This window comes from Homalodisca vitripennis, chromosome 2 (assembly GCF_021130785.1).
Source record: "Homalodisca vitripennis isolate AUS2020 chromosome 2, UT_GWSS_2.1, whole genome shotgun sequence".
In the NCBI taxonomy this organism is placed as follows: Eukaryota; Metazoa; Arthropoda; class Insecta; order Hemiptera; family Cicadellidae; genus Homalodisca; species Homalodisca vitripennis.
Window position 1 is genome coordinate 124,276,481 of NC_060208.1, and position 19,547 is coordinate 124,296,027.

The 19,547-nt window shown below is 30.6% G+C and overlaps 1 protein-coding gene across 1 annotated transcript; it reads right to left on the reverse strand.

The window, feature by feature from the left end:
• Positions 1 to 306: 306 nt before the first annotated feature.
• Positions 307 to 11,479, reverse strand: LOC124354675 (facilitated trehalose transporter Tret1-like). Its single transcript, XM_046805306.1, has 7 exons — positions 11,306 to 11,479; positions 8,079 to 8,214; positions 7,610 to 7,995; positions 7,275 to 7,467; positions 6,126 to 6,313; positions 3,564 to 3,817; positions 307 to 736 (listed from the first exon to the last, which is right to left on the reverse strand). Exons 1-7 carry the CDS (start codon positions 11,360 to 11,362, stop codon positions 487 to 489), a joined length of 1,464 nt encoding a protein of 487 aa, XP_046661262.1. The 5' UTR covers positions 11,363 to 11,479; the 3' UTR covers positions 307 to 486.
• Positions 11,480 to 19,547: the final 8,068 nt, after the last annotated feature.

A 19,547-nucleotide genomic window follows, 5' to 3' on the forward strand; every position in this document is an offset into this window, starting at 1 on the left:
GATACTGTGTCTTGATATTAACTAGACAAGTATAGTCTTATAAACGGTGTAGGAGAAGAGATTTAATATAAAAAGAATATGCTTTTTTATATTAATTTACAAATTGTATGGTTTGTTAAATTTTCAGTAGTTTATTAAATATTTGCTATTGTTTAATGATATATAAAAATACTAGTACTAAACTCTTTTACAGAACTAACGTAGATGTTTGTGATATATTAAGAAGATACCGGAACACAGTATTGCCCATGATATAGAAAGCCCTAGCCAATTCAAGAAACATAATTTGTAGTAACATACAACTCATTATATGTAAAAAGATTTTATTGAAGCACAACTTATAATAATTAATAAATAAATATTCGTATAAACAATATGTACAGGTAAGTAAAAGTATCAAAGCTAATACCATGTTTCCATATTCTAGTTCTCGTTCCATGTTTTAAACTTCTCTATACAGTCCCCTCAGTGTACTCGAGACTATAGCTAAGGACTCCGGTACTGTTTAGAGTTCCGCCTCTCACCAAACTTCCTCTCTATCTCCTCCAAACTGACACCCTCTGTCTCTGGTAGGTCCCAGTAGAGGTAAATTAACCCTAGGACACCCACAGCACCGTAAAAGTAGCACGCCCCTGAGATATCCACGAGGTGTACGAGGCTGTAGTAGGTCTTAGTGGTGGTGAAGAAAAGTCCGTGAGCAACCGCACCACAGATACCTCCAGCCATTCCTCGGGCTCTGTATTACATCAAATATTGCAGGTTAATATTCTGTGCAGAACACATCAAAAAGTTTAAAAATAATTAAAAAGGAAAAATTTAAAGCCAAATGCTTTTAAATAAATGAAATTAGTTCCATAAGAATGTATAAAAAAATGTAAAAGTTTGTGTAAAAGCAAAACTAATTAAAATTTAAACATTTTGTTACCAATTTAAATTTTAAAGAAAACATTTATTGTCAACTTAAAATTATTATAAATGATGAGTTAAGCATATTGAGTGGATAAAATTATTTGATCAAAATTGAAACAATTTACACAAAATTATTTTTTAACTTAGTTTTTTAAGTTATGTATATAACAGTAAAACGTGATTAGGTACGCGTGTTAAATTTCATCAAATTAAGACATTTGGCAGTTATATAAAAACATATTTGTTATAGAGGTTTCAACCCTATTCATTACCTATTAGTGGTTCTTCTTCATAACAAAATCTTGTATTTACCTACTGAGAACATAAGACACGTTTGTGATTAATTTTATCGTTGTAGAACATCGTAGAGTTAAAAATAAAACACTGTTTTCCTTTGGTTTTAATCCATAAAAAATTAATCTTGAGACATCTGGCACCAAATATCATATATCTAGAACATTAGGAAGTATAAAAAACAAAAGTACGGTTAATATAAGTCTTTAGCCCATTGAAACCCCTGTATATGTTTGATTTTCATGAAATTTCTTTTGATTTTCTGTCTATGTAAGTCATGATGCACGTGTGTGTAAATTTTCATCTCCCTGAAAGATTTGTAAATTGGAAAAAATATAGTTCTTCTAGGGGTGGAAAACTTTAAGAATTATATTTACTTCTAGAACCTCCTTGGTCGGTTCAAAGCATAATCCACCTGTTTTTCGCATTTAAGATTTCTATGCCATCGAGAATTTGAGAAACGAAATATAATAGTCTAGATAATGAACTTTTACGAAAATAATTTAGATTTTCTATTTAAATCACGAAGTGTACTTGTTCTTAGTGATATCTGGCACATTGGAAAGTTGAAAAATTAGTCATGAGTGAGTTGGTCTTTGCCTTATACTTGTAGAGATTGAAGTAGGAATACTGAGTCCAGAGATTCTAATGAGACTAGCTTTTCCTTAGTACAGTATTCACTTTGGGAAATGAAGACTAAAATAATAACAATAATACATTTAAATTTAAACTTCATAAAATCTAAATTATATAAGGCAAGTATATAGCGAAAAAGTGTAAAATGTGAGTAAAACGTAGATAATATGAACTGATGAACTGAACTAAAATGAAACTGAAAATAAAATGATATATTAAAATGGTATACTTATTATTTAAACTATGTTATACGTTATCTTTATTAATATTGAAAATATTCTTTAAAGTTGGAGGAGGATTGTAAATGTCTAATTTATTACAAAAAACATGTTAGTATTTGTTTAGTAAATTAACAGTTCTTAGAACTTAATATGAGTGGTTGAATTTCTCTACTTATGCCTAATACAATAGAACAAAACCTTCAATAATTTTCAAATCTTTTGCATTGTAAATATCGAAGCATTTTACAAATAAAAATAAATAGAAAAATGTCTTGCGAAGCGCTAATATTGAGAACGGGTGCAGCAGTTTTTTTTATATTTATTAAAATCCGAGGAAAGTTTATGTTACGAGAAGTTTTAAATAAGAGTCAATGAATATTTTGGAATATCAAAAAATATTTTAGTATATTTGTTTAATCATACAAATTTAACTGACACTAAACAGCTGATGACACTTAGCTAAAGTTTAATAAATTTACTCTAACATCTGTTTACATTTATTTCTTATACAATTTTTAATATAAATTGATTAATCAGTAGGATAATTCAGATCGCAAATAAAAGACTTTCCTAATTAAAAACAGTATATTTTTGTATATATTATTTAAACACCGTTATAAAACTATATTTAAGGAACATAGCTGTGAATGTTTTCATATAAAGTATGCCAATCTGATGGTCTTTCTAGACATTGTGTCATGGCATGTTAACTGTGGCATAAGGAAAAACAGAGAAATAAACGCTACCATGCTTTAACGATCCATTTCCAGACCACAGATTACAGCAAGATTTTTATAACGCAATTCCTAATACACTTACTCCATAAAGAATGTCCACCTTATACCGGAAGAAGACAGGAAGTAGGAAGTATTTCTCCCCGCTATACTAGCCTCATCATTCAAACATATATATGTACATTTTCTTCTTTGCGACAACAAGGCACTGAAAATATTTGAGACCGGTAAGGTTGCAAGAGCCGACGTAGACGCTTCATCATCGTAGTATATTTTAAAGCTACACAAGTATATAGTTTTTTATCCTGGCAATAAGACAAACTATATTCTGTTACCGTAAGTTAATTATACGGCGTAAGTGTATTTGTATTTTATTGGTCGGGGTAATAAGGCAGACTCAGCTGTGCGTTGGAAATATAATTAATTTAAATCAGAATTGCTTCTATAGGGGAAAATTGACGTAACAATCAGGTTAAATTGTGACACTTTTAATTATGAAAACTTAAATGATATGGACTGGATGTATGCCTACTTATATTTCATACTACACCGTCATATTATATCGTAAGTGATTTTTGGTTATATTTATAAGTACTTCGATGTTGAAAATTGCGTGTGAGGCCACGGGTAACATCTAGTTTCCAATATATACATATATAAAGCTATTGTTTTACCAACAGTTACTAGTCATGCTATACAGTTTAGACGCAGCAATTACATAAAAAGTAGAACTGACCCATGACAACATTATCCCTATAATAATAATTACCTGAGTGGAAACAATTCCATAATAAGGATCCAAGGTATAACAAAGATGCCCAGAGGTCCTGCAAAGTAGGATAGACAGAAGAGGGCAACTGGTATCCAAGGGAATTCTGGCCGGTAGCTTAGATATAAGCCAAGAGTTAGGCAGCAAAACACGCTCAAACCCAGGGAAAGAAACGACAAACGACGTTTTCCCAGTATCCTCATGAGCACACCACCACAAATAGCTCCCACTAGTTGAAGAGCGTTGCACAATGCCTGTAAGTAGATTAATAAATAATTAATCTTTATTCAATTATATAATATTTTATTGATAGTTACAAACAGGGACAAAGCAGAAAAGAATTGATAAGGTATTAGTATCCAAATGGAAATATCTGTTTAATATGTACATCATTATCTTATTTGATATTTAGCAATAACAGTGAGACAAAATGCATGAGTGACAAGAGATAATTTTGAAGTGGCGTATCATTGATTTTTTTAGCATTGTTCCTCTGCTGTATATCTTCAGGGGACTTTGAAACACACAGTAATTTAATTTAGATACTTTGTAAAATTTATTTGAACAGATTTGTCCTAGAACTTACATCTCTACCGCCTTTATTATTAAGACATGGTATACCTAGCAATGACATACACTAAAATTATGGTGTGTGTGTGTGTGTGTGTGTGTGTGTGTGTGTGTGTGTGTGTGTGTGTGTGTGTGTGTGTGTGTGTGTGTGTGTGTGTGTGTGTGTGTGTGTGTGTGTGTGTGTGTAATTGGAACCCCTCCTCTATTTATCGTAGAGGTCTTTATAGGTTGGAGTTGCCTACAGATCAGGAGCTTTTACAAGTTAGAGGCATTATTATCTGACTTCCGGGAGCTTAAAAAACGCAGAATTACGAGGGAATATACATACTATATTGACTAGGATATTCTAGAAGCTCAAAGATGTCATTGGCATTCATTGCTAGACATTCGTTCTGCCCAAATCTTTTAGAAGCCAAGATATTCAAGAGGCCGTGAGTGATAAGGGTAAAGAAACTTCCAAACACACGGAGCTTCATTATTGGGAGGTTGAATACAGGAAATTTATAGTAGGTGAGAATGACCATACACGGAAATGTTTTAAAAGGTGGAATCCTCTAAAGGTATGAAATTTATAAAACTGGAATATTGAATTAAACGCTTAGCATTTAGATTCCGGTAGTTCTTAAAGACTAGTAGTTCATAGCGATAGGAAATTGCTATATACTAAAATATCAATAGACTTACTCTTAGAAGCTAAAGGATTTCAAGCTTTGAGCAATACTAAAGGCCTGTTGCTGAAAGTTTATAAACAATAAATCCCATAGACGCCAGTAAGTTCAAGACACCAGTGAGTCCACCAATCGGATAGTATAATATTTCGAAACATTTCATAGGCTAAAGACTTCCGGATATTGGGAATTCCACAGCTTCGAAATTTTCAGTAACAAAAGTTTTGACTAATTTGGGGATTGTTATTTGAAAAAACTATTTACCTCAAACGTACCCGTGTCTCATTTGCATGCCGAGACATCATGAAAGACCCTATCACTCAAACACCGGTTGCAAAGGGTTTTAGATTTTGAAAGAATTTTTTAAACTTTAGGATAATTTTGTAACTTCAAATCTGTCAAGACCGAAAGCTTTCATATATAAATATCCTTCAATGGTCATTACCTCCCACTGCCCTTTTACTCCCAATATAATCTATAGGATAGCATCTTCGAGACAGCTACCTAAATCCAAGAGAATACAACGCTTATGAACTCAAAATCCAGGTTGAATTTTCCAACGATTTTATATACATTAAGGAGCCATTACAGACATTCTAAAACAGTTTATTCTTTTGCGGATGTCAGTAGTTCAGGTCAATATAGACAAAAAGAGGACCTAGGGGATAAATAATTGTATTATTTACCATGACAGAGCTAGATGACCTTAGAGACCTGTCCGTCAGCTTCAAGAGTTCAATCTATATCAGGGATAAATAGTCGAGACAAAACCAAGGTCATGTGGTTCACTACCATTATATATATATATATATATATATATATATATATATATATATATATATATATATATATAAGTAGTAGAGTATAAATATATATTTCTTATACTAGAATGGAATTCTTATTATTGTGACGTGCTACCCAAATGTTATTAGATTTTAGATATAATACAATAGTTTTATTTTCAAAAAAACAAAGATAAAGAATAATTTTAATTATTTGTAACTAATACTTTTTCCACACTCTTTGGGCTAAAGCGATTACACAATTTACCATTGAGTTTATAATTTATCACCGTAAATGATTAAATATTTCCTGTATGGAAAGCTCAAACATATATAAATAGATTTCGTTTCGCCTAAAAATATGTTTAAATTTATTTATTAATTATACAATTAGCCTTAAATATTTAACAACTTTTTATAAGTTTTCAAAAGTTACAATTCTTAGAAAAGTCCTGATTATTAGTATAGAGCATGTTGTATTTAAATAATGATTCTCAAGTAAACAATTATAATATGGATAAATTATTCAACATTGTCATTACCAATGCAATATGAGGTCTTATAGGTGAACCAATGTCCTTGAGAATCTCAATGAAGTATGGTCTCATAGCCAGAAGCGCTGCACAGGCCATTATGGTAAAGTAGATGAACACAATTTGGAAAGCCTTTCTAACTCTGGGTTCCATCAATAGCTGTAGCCGTCCCTGGGGATTGGTTGTAACAGGGTTTTCTACAAATAATTACATTATATCAAGAGGTGGAAATCGAATAAATAGTTGAAATGTCAAAGTACATGTCGTTATATTATTAACATAATCGTATTAACTATAATATTACAAATTTTAATAAAACGTTATTAAATTTTTAGTGCCGTTATTTGAAATAAAGTTTTCGTATGTTAATAATACTCATGTTCAATCATCGATATTACGTATTCTTTATGAATTCTTTCTTTAAATGTATCTGTAAATCTGTGTTTTTTCTGATATGACATGAAAAGTGTTGTTACTTATATAATTCTTATTGTATATTCTTATTCTGTTTGTTATATCATATCAAACAGTTGTTTATAATATGTACATATCTATTTTTATTCATAATTTATGTTCGTTAAAAACAAAAGCTGCTGAAGGAATATATTGTCTTAAAAATTTATGTTTAGAAAAATTCAGTTCATGAAAGTATATTTTTAATATTTAAAATTAATTTAGGTTATCATGATCAATAATTAAGCGCGTAAGATAATAGGTATAAATAATTACTTTTTTATTGTTACAATAAAATATATTAGATAGTACACGATATAATAGACACCATATTAGACACGTTATTATACCTATTACATATCAACTTAAAAGCTTTTAGAAAATATAAAAGTTGGCAAGAGCTTATGATTAGATAGCTAAAATAATGAGTGCCCAATTTAAATAATTCAATTATCAAATTAAAACGTGATTAGTCCTAAACATTCTTCAATATTTTTTAATTTTTGTTATATAAAGATTCTCTAATGAATCCTTATAAATGATTGTCAAGAATAAGGTTTGTTTCACTTGCTCAGTAACAATATTACCTAAAAGCGGTTAATGGAACACCGCAAAATAAGTTAACCCATCTTGAATCCTTTTTATAGTGTTTAGTAGTTCATAATATTATGAAAGATATTTTGTTCTTTTACTTAATCAGTATACCTTTATTAGGAACGGCCTTGTACTCAATATTGTCTATAATCTTCAGGGATTGAGTCTCCTTCACGTAATTGACTATAGCAGCTAGCTCATGCTTTACGTCCTCTGGTCGTACCCATCCTCTCAGCCACTGGAAGGCTTTTTCTGCGTCACTCACTCTACCTTTACTCACGAGCCAGGCGGGAGAGTCGGGAACCTGGACAGGTTATTATAAAAATAATTAAGACAAAGCAAGAGAATTAAGCAGTAGTTTCTAATATTTCACCCTGGTAACTAAATAGTCTCATGTAAACCTAAAATATTTAATTTTCATAGGTAATTTTAGTTTTTGTACTTACAAATGCCAACGCAACTAAAGCCATCACTGGACCGCTCATGCTGATAAGAGCCAAGTTTCGCCAATCCATCACAGTTGCAAGGGAACTCAAAATCATCATTCCAATGGTGGAAAACACTCCGGAGAAACTAGTGAGAATGCCTCGCAGCCGTGGCTGCGTGATTTCTCCGACATAAGAAAGGATCGGGGCTTCAAGGAAACCCATCGCAATTCCTATGATTATGACAGCCATAAAGAGATGAACGGTTGATGTCGAGAAGTATATGATGGTCCAGGCAATTAAATTTGGAATGTTAACGGCCATGAGGCAAGTCTTCCTGCCCAAAATATCTTGCAGGAAGGCTGACACACCACTACCCATAGGTTGCATAACGAACATAACACTTCCTGTAAAACAAGATATTAAATAGTTTTACACAAAATAGATTCCAACATCTTATATTGACTAATATATTAAAACTAAACCTTACCAAACCAAGAAGCAGCAGTCTCTGACATGCCGAGAGGTGAGGTATCGTTTCTGAGAGCTCCTATTACGATGGTTGGCATCACTGCTACGAAACCAATACTGAACGACAGACAGCTTAATGCGAGCGTTGCTACAACCTAAAATCAATTATGAATATTTTGACTTATTTATGGCAACCTTTTAGTGATTTTTCTTTAAATGTAATATATCCTGTAAATATAGGAGAGTAAATAAAGATAATTTAATTTTTAGCAAAATTATATTTCTGATTAACCTACTTAGGCTAATAATGTATTGTATTGAATCGTTGTAATTAAATAATAGTTAGCGGACCCTATCGCTCTAAGGCTGGAAAAATTCGTTTCTATCTGTCTGCCTGTCTGTCGCGATATGTCGTAAACTAACTGACTAGTACACTTAAAATGGTTCATGAGGTTTCATTTCTTTATTAGGAACACTGAGTTTGATTGTAGTGTACGTAACGTCATGGGATTTACATGAGTGTGATAATAAATAAATGACTAAAGAAACTCCGAACACTCATAAGTGATTTTAACTAACGACATATCGACACATGCATTCTAACTATATTAACAGATACATCATAATTTTATGGTAACGTTACGCATAGTTTTTTATAATATGAATGCTGATACGAAACCCAGTATGATTAGCACAAATGTGAATGTGACAAATTTCATTCATACATAGTATAAATAAATATTATGAGCACAGGGTGTAATAGTACATATTATAATAAGTTTTAATCTATTCATCCCAGAAGATGCTTAAAACCATCATTCGGAGAATTTTGCCATACTAAGTTTTTTTTTATCAATGTTTCAAAAATATATCCTACCTGTAAGTATAAATAATAATTACGTACAAAATGATTTTCTTTATGTGGCTTCACGTCCTTTATTATGAATCAGCCTGTGGGGTGTACTTAGTTATTATTTTTTATGTACAAAATAAAGTAAATTTGAATTAAAATTCATCCAACTACAACGTAATCAGATTAATTGGACGTAGTATGTGTGAGGCCTAGGAATTCGCTTCCTCGCCTCAAATGGCGCAGATAAATTATCCATGATTAGTATTATCATACATAACGTATAAACTATTTATAGTTAAAACACATTCAACCGCACAGCGTTTATAATACATGTCAAAAAAGGGGTTTTGGTACGAAGGCTCCACCTCCGTAGGTTTAAAATCCGCTTATACCTTATATTAATTTACTATTGTTCATAATGACGATGGTAATATTAAGCATATGTATGTGTGTGTGTGTGTGTGTGTGTGTGTGTCCAAATACAGGATGTTTCCCATAAATTTGTGTAAAATGCATTTAACATTAGGGCTATGACCACTTATCTAAATAAACCTTCCGGAACACGCAAAAGTAAAAACACTTTTATAAGGTTTTGTTAATTTTTTAGATTTTGTCAAAATTCAATTTGTGAATATTAATGTTAACAAAAAATTGGCTTAATTTAAATGCATTCCAAATGGATAGTAAACAGAATAAACACATAAACATATAACTCCGTTTTAACTTTCTTGTTAGGCATCATCTCAAGAATTGCATGAGTTTGGCGCTGTGATAAGATAACTAAATAGCGCGAATTACCTCTGACACTGAGTAGGTGTTGTAAAGATAACATCAATAAAATCCGACATGACCTACATACACACGCTATTGCTGTAATCAGATTTGTTTACATTCTATATAGATAAATGATTTGCAGACTGATACTGGAAAAAATATTTAATTTTCACATATAATACGTTTTAGACTTTGATTACCTTTTAAGTAAGTATGATTCTTGACTTTCACAATGATTATGAAAATATAATCTTACATCTATAAAGTTATTCCCGAAAGGTTAATATACATAAATTAACCCTGTTAATATGAGAATTACCTATTATAATGCGCCAGAAACAAGGAATTTTCAAGGTTTTATTTATTTACATCTAGCTAGTGAGGACTGTTTTATCCCACTCCTTTTACCACCAACTCGATATCAAAAATTCATAAAAATATTAGTGCTTGTAGGATATCCAAAACAACACATTAACACTAATTAGATTTTAGGCTCAGAGTTTATGATCTGCAGTAATTGTGTGGAATTAGTGGTCACAAACATCAACTATGTTATTCTAGCTTTACGTAAATTCGATGCATTTTACCAGGCCAAAACAATTATTTATTTATATTGTTGGGTAAGACGTTTTTAAGAATTCATGAAAAATTTTAAAAGACTAACATCATGAGTATGTAATGGGATCTCAGAATGTTGGGTAAAATATAATTAGAAAAAATTGAATTAATGATCAAGAATATTAAATGGGTTTTATTTCAATTACTTGTAATGAAAAATAATAGTTTTTTCAATTTAAAATACTTAACATGAAGTAGAAAATTTAAAAATAAACTACAGTATAGTATCCAAAAACATAATTTATTGACAACGACCATATACGTGTGGATTAGTTTATTGCATTTTAATGCACAATAAAAATCAGTTTAACTTTGATGCTCTTGTGATTTGCAAAGGGGCCTCGCGAAAACCTTTAATGAAAAACCCAAAATTTAGATTATTTAAATGATTAACAACATACATGAGTGTATGAATAAAATTTTACGATTGATCAATATTGGAAAACAGATCAGAAAGGGAATATCACCAATATTGAATGTAACCTCCATTTCAATATCTTACGTGAATTTATAAAGGGTTACGGGAGCCCCCTTCATCGAGTAGGCTTACATTAAAAAGAAGATTTCTAAATCTTTTTCTGAAAAAGCAAGATATATTTCGTAAACCTTTACTATTTTTAACACATTTTATGAAAATGGAAATACAAACAACAAACACAAACCCCAATGTACACACAAACACATAAAGCATAACACATATAAACAAATGCAGTGTAAGTGTTCAATGATATTTTATTTATGTGATGGTTAGAATAATTTGTGGTAATTTTTCTACTGAGTACATAAAGTAGAAACCCTAGTTGTACTAAAAGTTACAAATTTATTTGATTAGATATAAAACAAATGTACTTCTGTTCTTCACATCATAGAAACTAGACAAGGAACGTGTTTTAGTGTCACTAAAAATCCATGCTATCTGGGAGATTTGTTTTTAATAATAGAGTTCCTGGAAAACATACTGACACTGTATTTTATTATTATTATTTAAAATATTTAGTCACCTGGGCAAGTGTTGAGCGAAAGTTGTCAGTGTTATCCTTATTCTCGTGGATAGACATTATACACGATCTCGTGAACCACAGAGTTCTCTTACTGTCACACCTTCAGGAACTAACGGGCTGAGACACAGTATAACCATTTAAATACACGCGCGGATTACCTATGTTTGGCGGTGACTGTTGGTTTCTGAAGCCATTTAGGGCTGTACGAGAAGGCGCGGCCAAACAGTGATACCATGCTTATCTTTGAGCAAGTCATTTTGATCTTATCACCAGTTCTCTTTCATACAATTTTGAGGTAATCATTGTAATTTTTTTATTTTGAAACAATTCTATCAAGAAAATATAATAACTACATTAGATAGACTTGAAAAATGTGTAAGATTTTGTAACTGAATTATTTTTTGTTACAGTGTTTAATCACAGACTATTTAATGTTAGTTTCAATTTATATGCCCTTATTACGTACTTTACTTTACATAAATTATATAATAAAGATTCATTTTGAAATAGCCCATATAATATAACATTAATTTTGTTAAACAATTTCAAACTATAATTCATATAATTCTACAGTAAAAATTTAATTTGTAACTACTACGAAAATAACAAATTAAGACCTATAAATCTATCAAATAAGTGAAAAAACAATACCAAGCTCTGTAATTATGTTCGGACCTTATCGTATAGTGTTTAAAGCAAATATGGAACTGGTTACTTAGATAATATTTATACTTTCCTTAATTGTAAAATGTTGGAAAGTTAGATGTTACTGGGATATTCCACTGTTGTATATTACTCAGTTGTATAGTTTGATGTAAATAGTACAGTGTTTAAATAATAAATTAAAGGTTTCGAATGGAATTAAATTTATTCCATTAAGTACCTTACGTATCACTTTAAAAATTAAGATAATAATTTTAACTGCTTCTCAAAAAACCCTAACTACATAAAAGTGTACTTAAGAAGTATTTTATTAAGATGCAATGGCATTATATCGTGTTGTTGTCAAAGTTTTGTAAGCTTTTTTTGTACTAAAGTCTTTTACTTCAACTTGCAGTGTAAATATAATAATAAATTTTCAAACTTTCAGTTAAATATCAGAAACTGGATTTCAATATGAACATTAAAGGACAGAAATCTACAGGCTTGACATATTTATTCTAGTCTGATACGAAGTCGTTATTACCTCAATTCTATGAACATGGAATGGAACCATTCATGAATAAACTTAATTTATTCAACAAAGGCTTAAAATACAAGGAAAATGTTCTGTAAACACATTATTGATAAAATACTCTATATTGATCAATGAAATGTGATACTTTAAAACTACTGAGTAATGAAAAGGTTGTAGTATAAAACATATTAGTTTTTAAAAGTCACTTATTATACGAGCCATTATTATTCCTTATCGTCAAAAATAGGATTTTGTGTCAATTTTTGGAACCATATTAATGTATGCATTCATTTACACTTGATTGTAAATTTCGGCATTATCATCTTTATTACTATTGGTTGAGATCACCCCCTGAAATCAACATGAGTTAAAGAGGCTGTTGGCTAAGTGTACGTTGACAACCCTTACGAACTCCTATACGGAGTCTCCTTTCTTACACAGTCTCCTCCTTCCACAGATTCCTTTCCTCAATACTGTGTGATAAATGAATAACTTATCATTTCATACAAGCCCTACACCGATAGAGCCTAGAAGGCTCCAACGATAAGACAAGAAATGAATATCATTATTGAGCTCCAACCTCATTCACAATATCATAATCTACCTACTAAAAGCATAGAGGTCAAAAAAGAAGGTTGGTTTTTATGAATCGTTTAATGTAACAAACTAGCTTTAGATGTCAGTAACACTACGTTTCGAGATCTGCAATCTGATCTCTTCTTCAGGTAAAGAACTAACCTAATACATAATTACAAACTAGGTTAAAATAACCAAATCTTCCCAAAGCGTCGTGGCACGCTGGTCAGTCGTAGGTGGTTAGTAGGCGAATGAAGACGTATTGTGACCTGTATTCCGTAGTTCAGTTTTAATGATTAGTGTGGTGTATAGTTTTTTATTGAGTGCATGTTTATTTTCAGTGAATTGACAATATTATGATTTATTGCAAAATGTTTTACTAATATAGAGGTTTTGTAAATTGCAATAAGACTTTCTGTAAGTTTAAATTTAGGAGATTTGGTTATTATTTTACTTCAGGTAAAGAACTGTTGTTAATACATAATATTTGGGTTTGTTAAACAGTTAGTGAAGTTGACAAAACAACATGGTGGTTGTAATTCCTGAATTAGGCGTGCCACGACGCTTTGGTAAGATTTTTTTATTTTAACCTAGTTTGTAATTATGTATTAGGTTAGTTCTTTACCTGAAGAAGAGATCCGATGGCAGATCTCGAAACGTAGTGTATATGATTTCTTGTTTCAATGAAGTATGGCAAATGTCCGGAAAAATTCTGTTTCCTTCACAATCCTTCCATCGTCATAAATAACCATCAAACAAAGAATTAGCTTTAGATGTTTAGATTTTATTAATTACATTATATAAAAAGAGTTATTTGGTACCGTAAATATAAAGCACAAATGATGTAAACTTAATTAATACAAAAACCCAAAACTGTTTAACAACAGTTATTGAAGTAAAATAATAACCAAATCTCCTAAATTTAAAAAATATACTTATTGCAATTTAAAAACCTCTATATTAGTAAAACATTAATAAATCATAATATTGAAAAATTCATGAAAACAAACATATTCGTAAAAAAAAGCAACTACATACCACATGTATCTCCTGAGACCTTGTTTAAATACGTGAAAGGATCATATAAGTCCACAAACTTTGAGGGTTCTTATCGTTCTTCCTTAATTTAAATTGGATAAATATTTCCTCCCTTAATAGTGGTCACATACAGTCATGTTTTTACTTGGCTCCCTCATATCACACATTGCACACCTTGTTTAATTATTGTACGAATACGTATTTTGTATCCGTATGGTCACAAAAATAAACAGTTGAGCTCCCAACGTAAGGTGTTATATTGTGTTGGAAGATTAAAAATTGTGTATCCTCCTTGATCACAAGAGAAAATAATAAGAGAAATAAGCGGAAACGCCTATCTCTTAAAAGTGAAGTCATAAATGAGCGAAGTACTTAGCGCCAAACCACTGCGGTATAGAAATGAGTAACTACGTACAGGTGGCTTTAAATTAATATTGGATTTATCGGGCTTAGGTACCTAGACATGAAACATACTAGCTCCCTGCAATTTTTAATAGTTTAACATGACTGTCACATCGGTTAATATAGTGAGCCGTTTATCGCAGCTTTTAATTTACATGTCGCTAAATAGATTGTATTTGACGACTGCTATAGGTAATCTTAAGTAATAATTTGCGAGGAACCGAAATGTAATGTAATACTAACATGTATTAAAAAAGAAGATACTTATATATCTGCACATTTGGAGAAGCAAAAACTTTTCTCTAGTCTGAATTAATTCATATGAATGATACGTAACTAGAAAAAATACGTTTGGGAAATAAAACACAAAAATATCAAGAAGTTATTATTTAATACCTAATGCAATATCTCTGTTATGTGAATTATCTTCAAGCGTAGGGACCAGGCAATAAACAGACTTAATTAGTGTATTAACCAGTTTCCAAGTTGAGAGTTAGCAACTGCGGTTGAGTTGGAGGAGCTGATGAAGTATCAGTGGTAGTAACTTCCTCAAATAAGTTTATAGTTAAACGGCTTGTTAGAGTGTTCTTGAGTAAACCACTGCACTGGTACTTGCAAGTTCCGTTACTCGACTTGACACCATATGCTGTACTGTTTTGCTCTTAAGAGCTAAATTCGATCTCGCCAATACACTTCAAATCAAATTATTTCCATAATAATTAAATGTTTATGTATTTCTTTTCGATAAAATTCTGCTGATATGAAATAGACTTGCTAGTCTAAATAAGTTTTTCTGCTTTATTATAAAAAAATTAAAATTAAAATTTGTGCAAGTTACATTCTTCCATCTGCATTAGTATGCATATAATACTTATTACACAGTTCCTTTCTATTTTCAAGAATTATTAAACAATAACTTAAAATAATTTAGCATGCAAAATCCAATTCCCTATAAAAGTCCGTGTCTACCGAATATTTTGTGATAAATATTGCTCGGAGTACAAGACATATTTTTTAAGACATTTGAGAAATATGATCGTTTGGTAGATAACAATGATATATAAAAGATTATTTAGAATATTAACGTCCAAAATGTATTATATGAAACTGATTATAAATATTCGATGATGTCCTACGACAGTGTACATCTGAAGAATAGTTATGTGGTCTGTGAAAGAAAACCAAATAATTTTATAAAACTCTATCCAATGCAAAATCCGACTCCAATAGTATAGGCTTAGCAATTAAACAAGAGAAAGAATGTCTTTATGCAGACAACGTGAGTACAGTGTTTAACTCTGTCGACCCATTATCTACTTTATGTCTGTAACTTTCGAGGTTATCTAGCTAGTTAGCTTTTAAACCCGTCAACAATGACAGAGCACGGAGTTGTGTGTGTGTCTAATGTTTGGCTGTCTAAGCACTATGTGTTGTCAAATAAAATAAATGAAAGTATATCTTAGTTTAAATTAATGCCAATTTTATGTTACCAGCACATCTTCTTATCAAAACATTTTAATTCCAAAATATATTGCTAAGCGATTAACTCGAGAACTACTTTACCAATTTAGCAAGTTCTTTTTGTAAAATATTCATTGAAATCTCAGGTAGAATTATAGGAAAAGAAAAGTTAGAATAGTTACAGAAATATTAGTGGCTTCTGATAAAACTGTAGTATTTATATTATTTCATAACCCAAATTTAACTAACACTAAACAGCTGTTGACCCTCTCAAATGAATTTCTACAAACTGGGTGAAATAGCTTTTTTAAATACGTTTAAATTTTATACAATATTGAATGCACAGTGCTTGATCAGTCGTGTAATACAGATAAAAAATGCCAAGTTAACATATTTCTTTCACTCCAGGTTTTAGATATTTAAAACAACAGTGATGGATATTTAAAATGTATAAATGCATTGTAAATTTTATTTAAACACTTCTATCAAACCTACCACGATAAACAAAGTTTGAATAAGTTCACATATGATACTCCAATTCCTTAACAACATTTTAACAGCGGCTAAGGAAAACAGATACGTGAACACTAACAAGCCACAAAGATCCATTCTTTCTCAGAGTAAATGTGAAAAACAAGACTTCACAACGCTAAACTTACTATGGAAAGTTGGATGATAAGTTAATTAATATTAAGTATAAGGATTTTCTACCTATACCAAATATAGAAGAAAGTATGTATTTATCCCCTTTTATGGTAACAGGCTTCTCAGTCCTATGTCTGTATTTATATTTTCTTCTTTGGGAAACAAGTTAAACATATCTGTGGCACCGTGATTCTATACGGTTGGAACTACAAACAATTTAACCGTAGTAGGACTTTTAGACCTAGTATGTACTTATTTTATTGTCACGACAATAAAGCAAACTCTACTATTGTACTTGAAATATTTTAATATCAGAATACATGGTTAGGGCTAGAAGTAAATGCTTTTGGCCGAAGTACAATTCCGAAACCTATGTATGTGTATTAAAAAAAAAACAAGACAGCAAGGCAGATCCAACTGTGGAGTTGGTTATTAAGGTTACTGAAATAATATATATCTTATTTAGCCTACTTACGTTTGAAACATATCATACTTATACAACTACATCAGAAGTTTTTTTTCCTAAGTATTATAAGGACTTTAATTTAGAAAATGTGTGAAGCTGCGGATAACAACTAGTGTTTTGTGTGTGTGTGTGTGTGTGTGTGTGTGTGTGTGTGTGTGTGTGTGTGTGACTGCGCTCGCGTCTATAGTACCTAATAATCTTATTTCTAGAGTGGAAATGTAAATTTGGATTTAACTACAGAATAGTAATAATATAACAATATATTGTTGAGAGTTGTAGCAGACGGTAAATACTTTTTGGACTACAATCTTAAACAGAATGAATGTCTCAAATAATCAGTATCAAATTAAAATTATACTATTATACGCATCTGAGATAAAACCTTTACATAACTAAATCTAACCAAAACTGTCAACATGTGTTGCACAAGAAACTTCACTTATGTGGCATAGACAATTTATAGTGTTTAGTTTATTACAGTCCTGATATCTCTTTTAGACAGATGCTCAATTGAACAGAAACGTATCTTTCAAATTCCCCCGGGAGAAAAAATATAAGTTGTGCTGATCTACTACAGTATACGGTCCCATGATGCTCAACAAACTCTACTCCATGGCATGTCCTTTATAGAACTCATTCTTGTCTAGATGAAATGGGATGGATTGAAATGGCAGATATCTTAAACCGGATGTAGATTAAAAGAGACGGTACGTGTCTGTTGACACAAGTAGGTTGTAGCTGGTATACATTGTAGATTGGTTCAGTAGAAAAACTCAACTATGGCACTTTAATACGTTAAGTACGTAGAAATTACACTTAAACATACGGATCTTGACAAGGAAGACCTACATTTTTTCATATGAAAATCTTTAAGCAGAAACATATAGAGAATATCAGATACATAGGTATTTTGTACACACACTATTACATGATTGTTTACAATTAAGAGCCATTATTATGGATATTTATACTAGAAAAATACACAATTTTTCTACTTCAAACTACTGGTTTGGTTCTTAAAAAAAGTTGACCATATTATCAGTTGATAGTATCAGCTAGGATTTTGAAGATGGCAATAACAAAATGTGGTGTAAACCCTCCCCTCCTTCCAAAAACAAAATAATGATCTCAATAATAAACAATGTATTTAAAATAAAAATTAGCAAAACTCATTCTACCCAAATAATATTTTATTTAATTCACAGGGATATTGTAGTACTATGGAAAAACGAAAAGGAAGGATTTTGTGAAAGTAGGACACTTGTGCTTTTGGCAGATGCTAGAAAAGTGGCAGCATTTAATCAACGAAAAAGTCAGCAGTAGTAAAACACGGTTTATGGTTTTGTTTACAACTACGGTCAGACATATTTGATTGCATGTTATATTTGACTCCTGCTGTGGAACACTTTTGTATTAAGTTGTACTGGACACATCGAAGTATAATTTCTTTTATTTCTTTGTTTTTAATAAAATATTGGGCCTTACCATTAAGTTAAGAATTTAGTTGTTTTATCAATTATATATCGTTTCACTTGGCATTAAATTGTCTCCTGTCTTCATAAGTCCTCTGAAGTAAGAAATACTTCTAAGCAAACAAATTAATTAAATTTAAATTAAAAAAGATTATATAATAAGGAAAATAATAGGCATAACATTGTTTTGTAATAATGTTACAACAATATTTAAAATAATTTTTCAGTAGCTATTTAATTTGTAATTTCTTGAGTTAAAAATAAAAAAATACCGAAATATATACTTTTTATTTTAAATTCAATTTTACAGCAAGGCCATATTAGTTTTAGGCTTCAGTCAATTAATTTTAAATTAAGTTATATTTACAAATTAAATAATCAGTATATGTTCCATATTTAATAATATTATTTGGGTTACGTTGAAGCTTATACTTTCCAATATATAAGAATTAAATTAATTCAGAGATTTGGGTACAAGGTTGTTTATTTTTATTAACATTGAATGCATCAAAACTATAAATTTATGTGAATTAATAAAATAAAAAGTTTTTAATTTTATTGTAAAAGTAAAGTTCTAGAAATGTGTGAGCATTTTCTAGATTTACTCATTACTTTCTCACATCTTATTTAGTTAGGTAAATTCAGAAGGGTGTAGTGTATAAAGGAACAGTTAAACATATTTTGGAGATGCACATTTTGAAAAGACTTGTACTGTATATGCAGGTTGTATAAGTTAGGTAGGGCTATGGAGCACCATGGTATTTTTCCAAATAGAACTTATACTTAGATTTATATCGGGTTCATATTATTTAAATATCCACTCGTCGGTCTCGGAAACTTTTTTTAAATATTTAAAATTCATGGTTAACAAAGTTCACTGTAAATTATCTTAAGTATTTCTACTATTAGTAATTTAGATTATGATATATTTACAAGACTGAGTATTGTACATTTGTATATTTAGATTAAAAGTTAATATATTTACATGATTAATTTGTGTAAAAT

What these genes read in the sequence shown, in the direction of transcription:
- LOC124354675 (XM_046805306.1), bottom strand. Translation starts at nt 11,362, where the DNA reads ATGTCTATCCACGAGAATAAGGATAACACTGACAACTTTCGCTCAACA. An exon ending in TTCGCTCAACACTTGCCCAG is followed by an intron (nt 8,215 to 11,305) that starts GTGACTAAATAT and finishes AATTGATTTTAG; the next exon opens with GTTGTAGCAACGCTCGCATT. An exon ending in CTTTAGTTGCGTTGGCATTT is followed by an intron (nt 7,468 to 7,609) that starts GTAAGTACAAAA and finishes TAACCTGTCCAG; the next exon opens with GTTCCCGACTCTCCCGCCTG.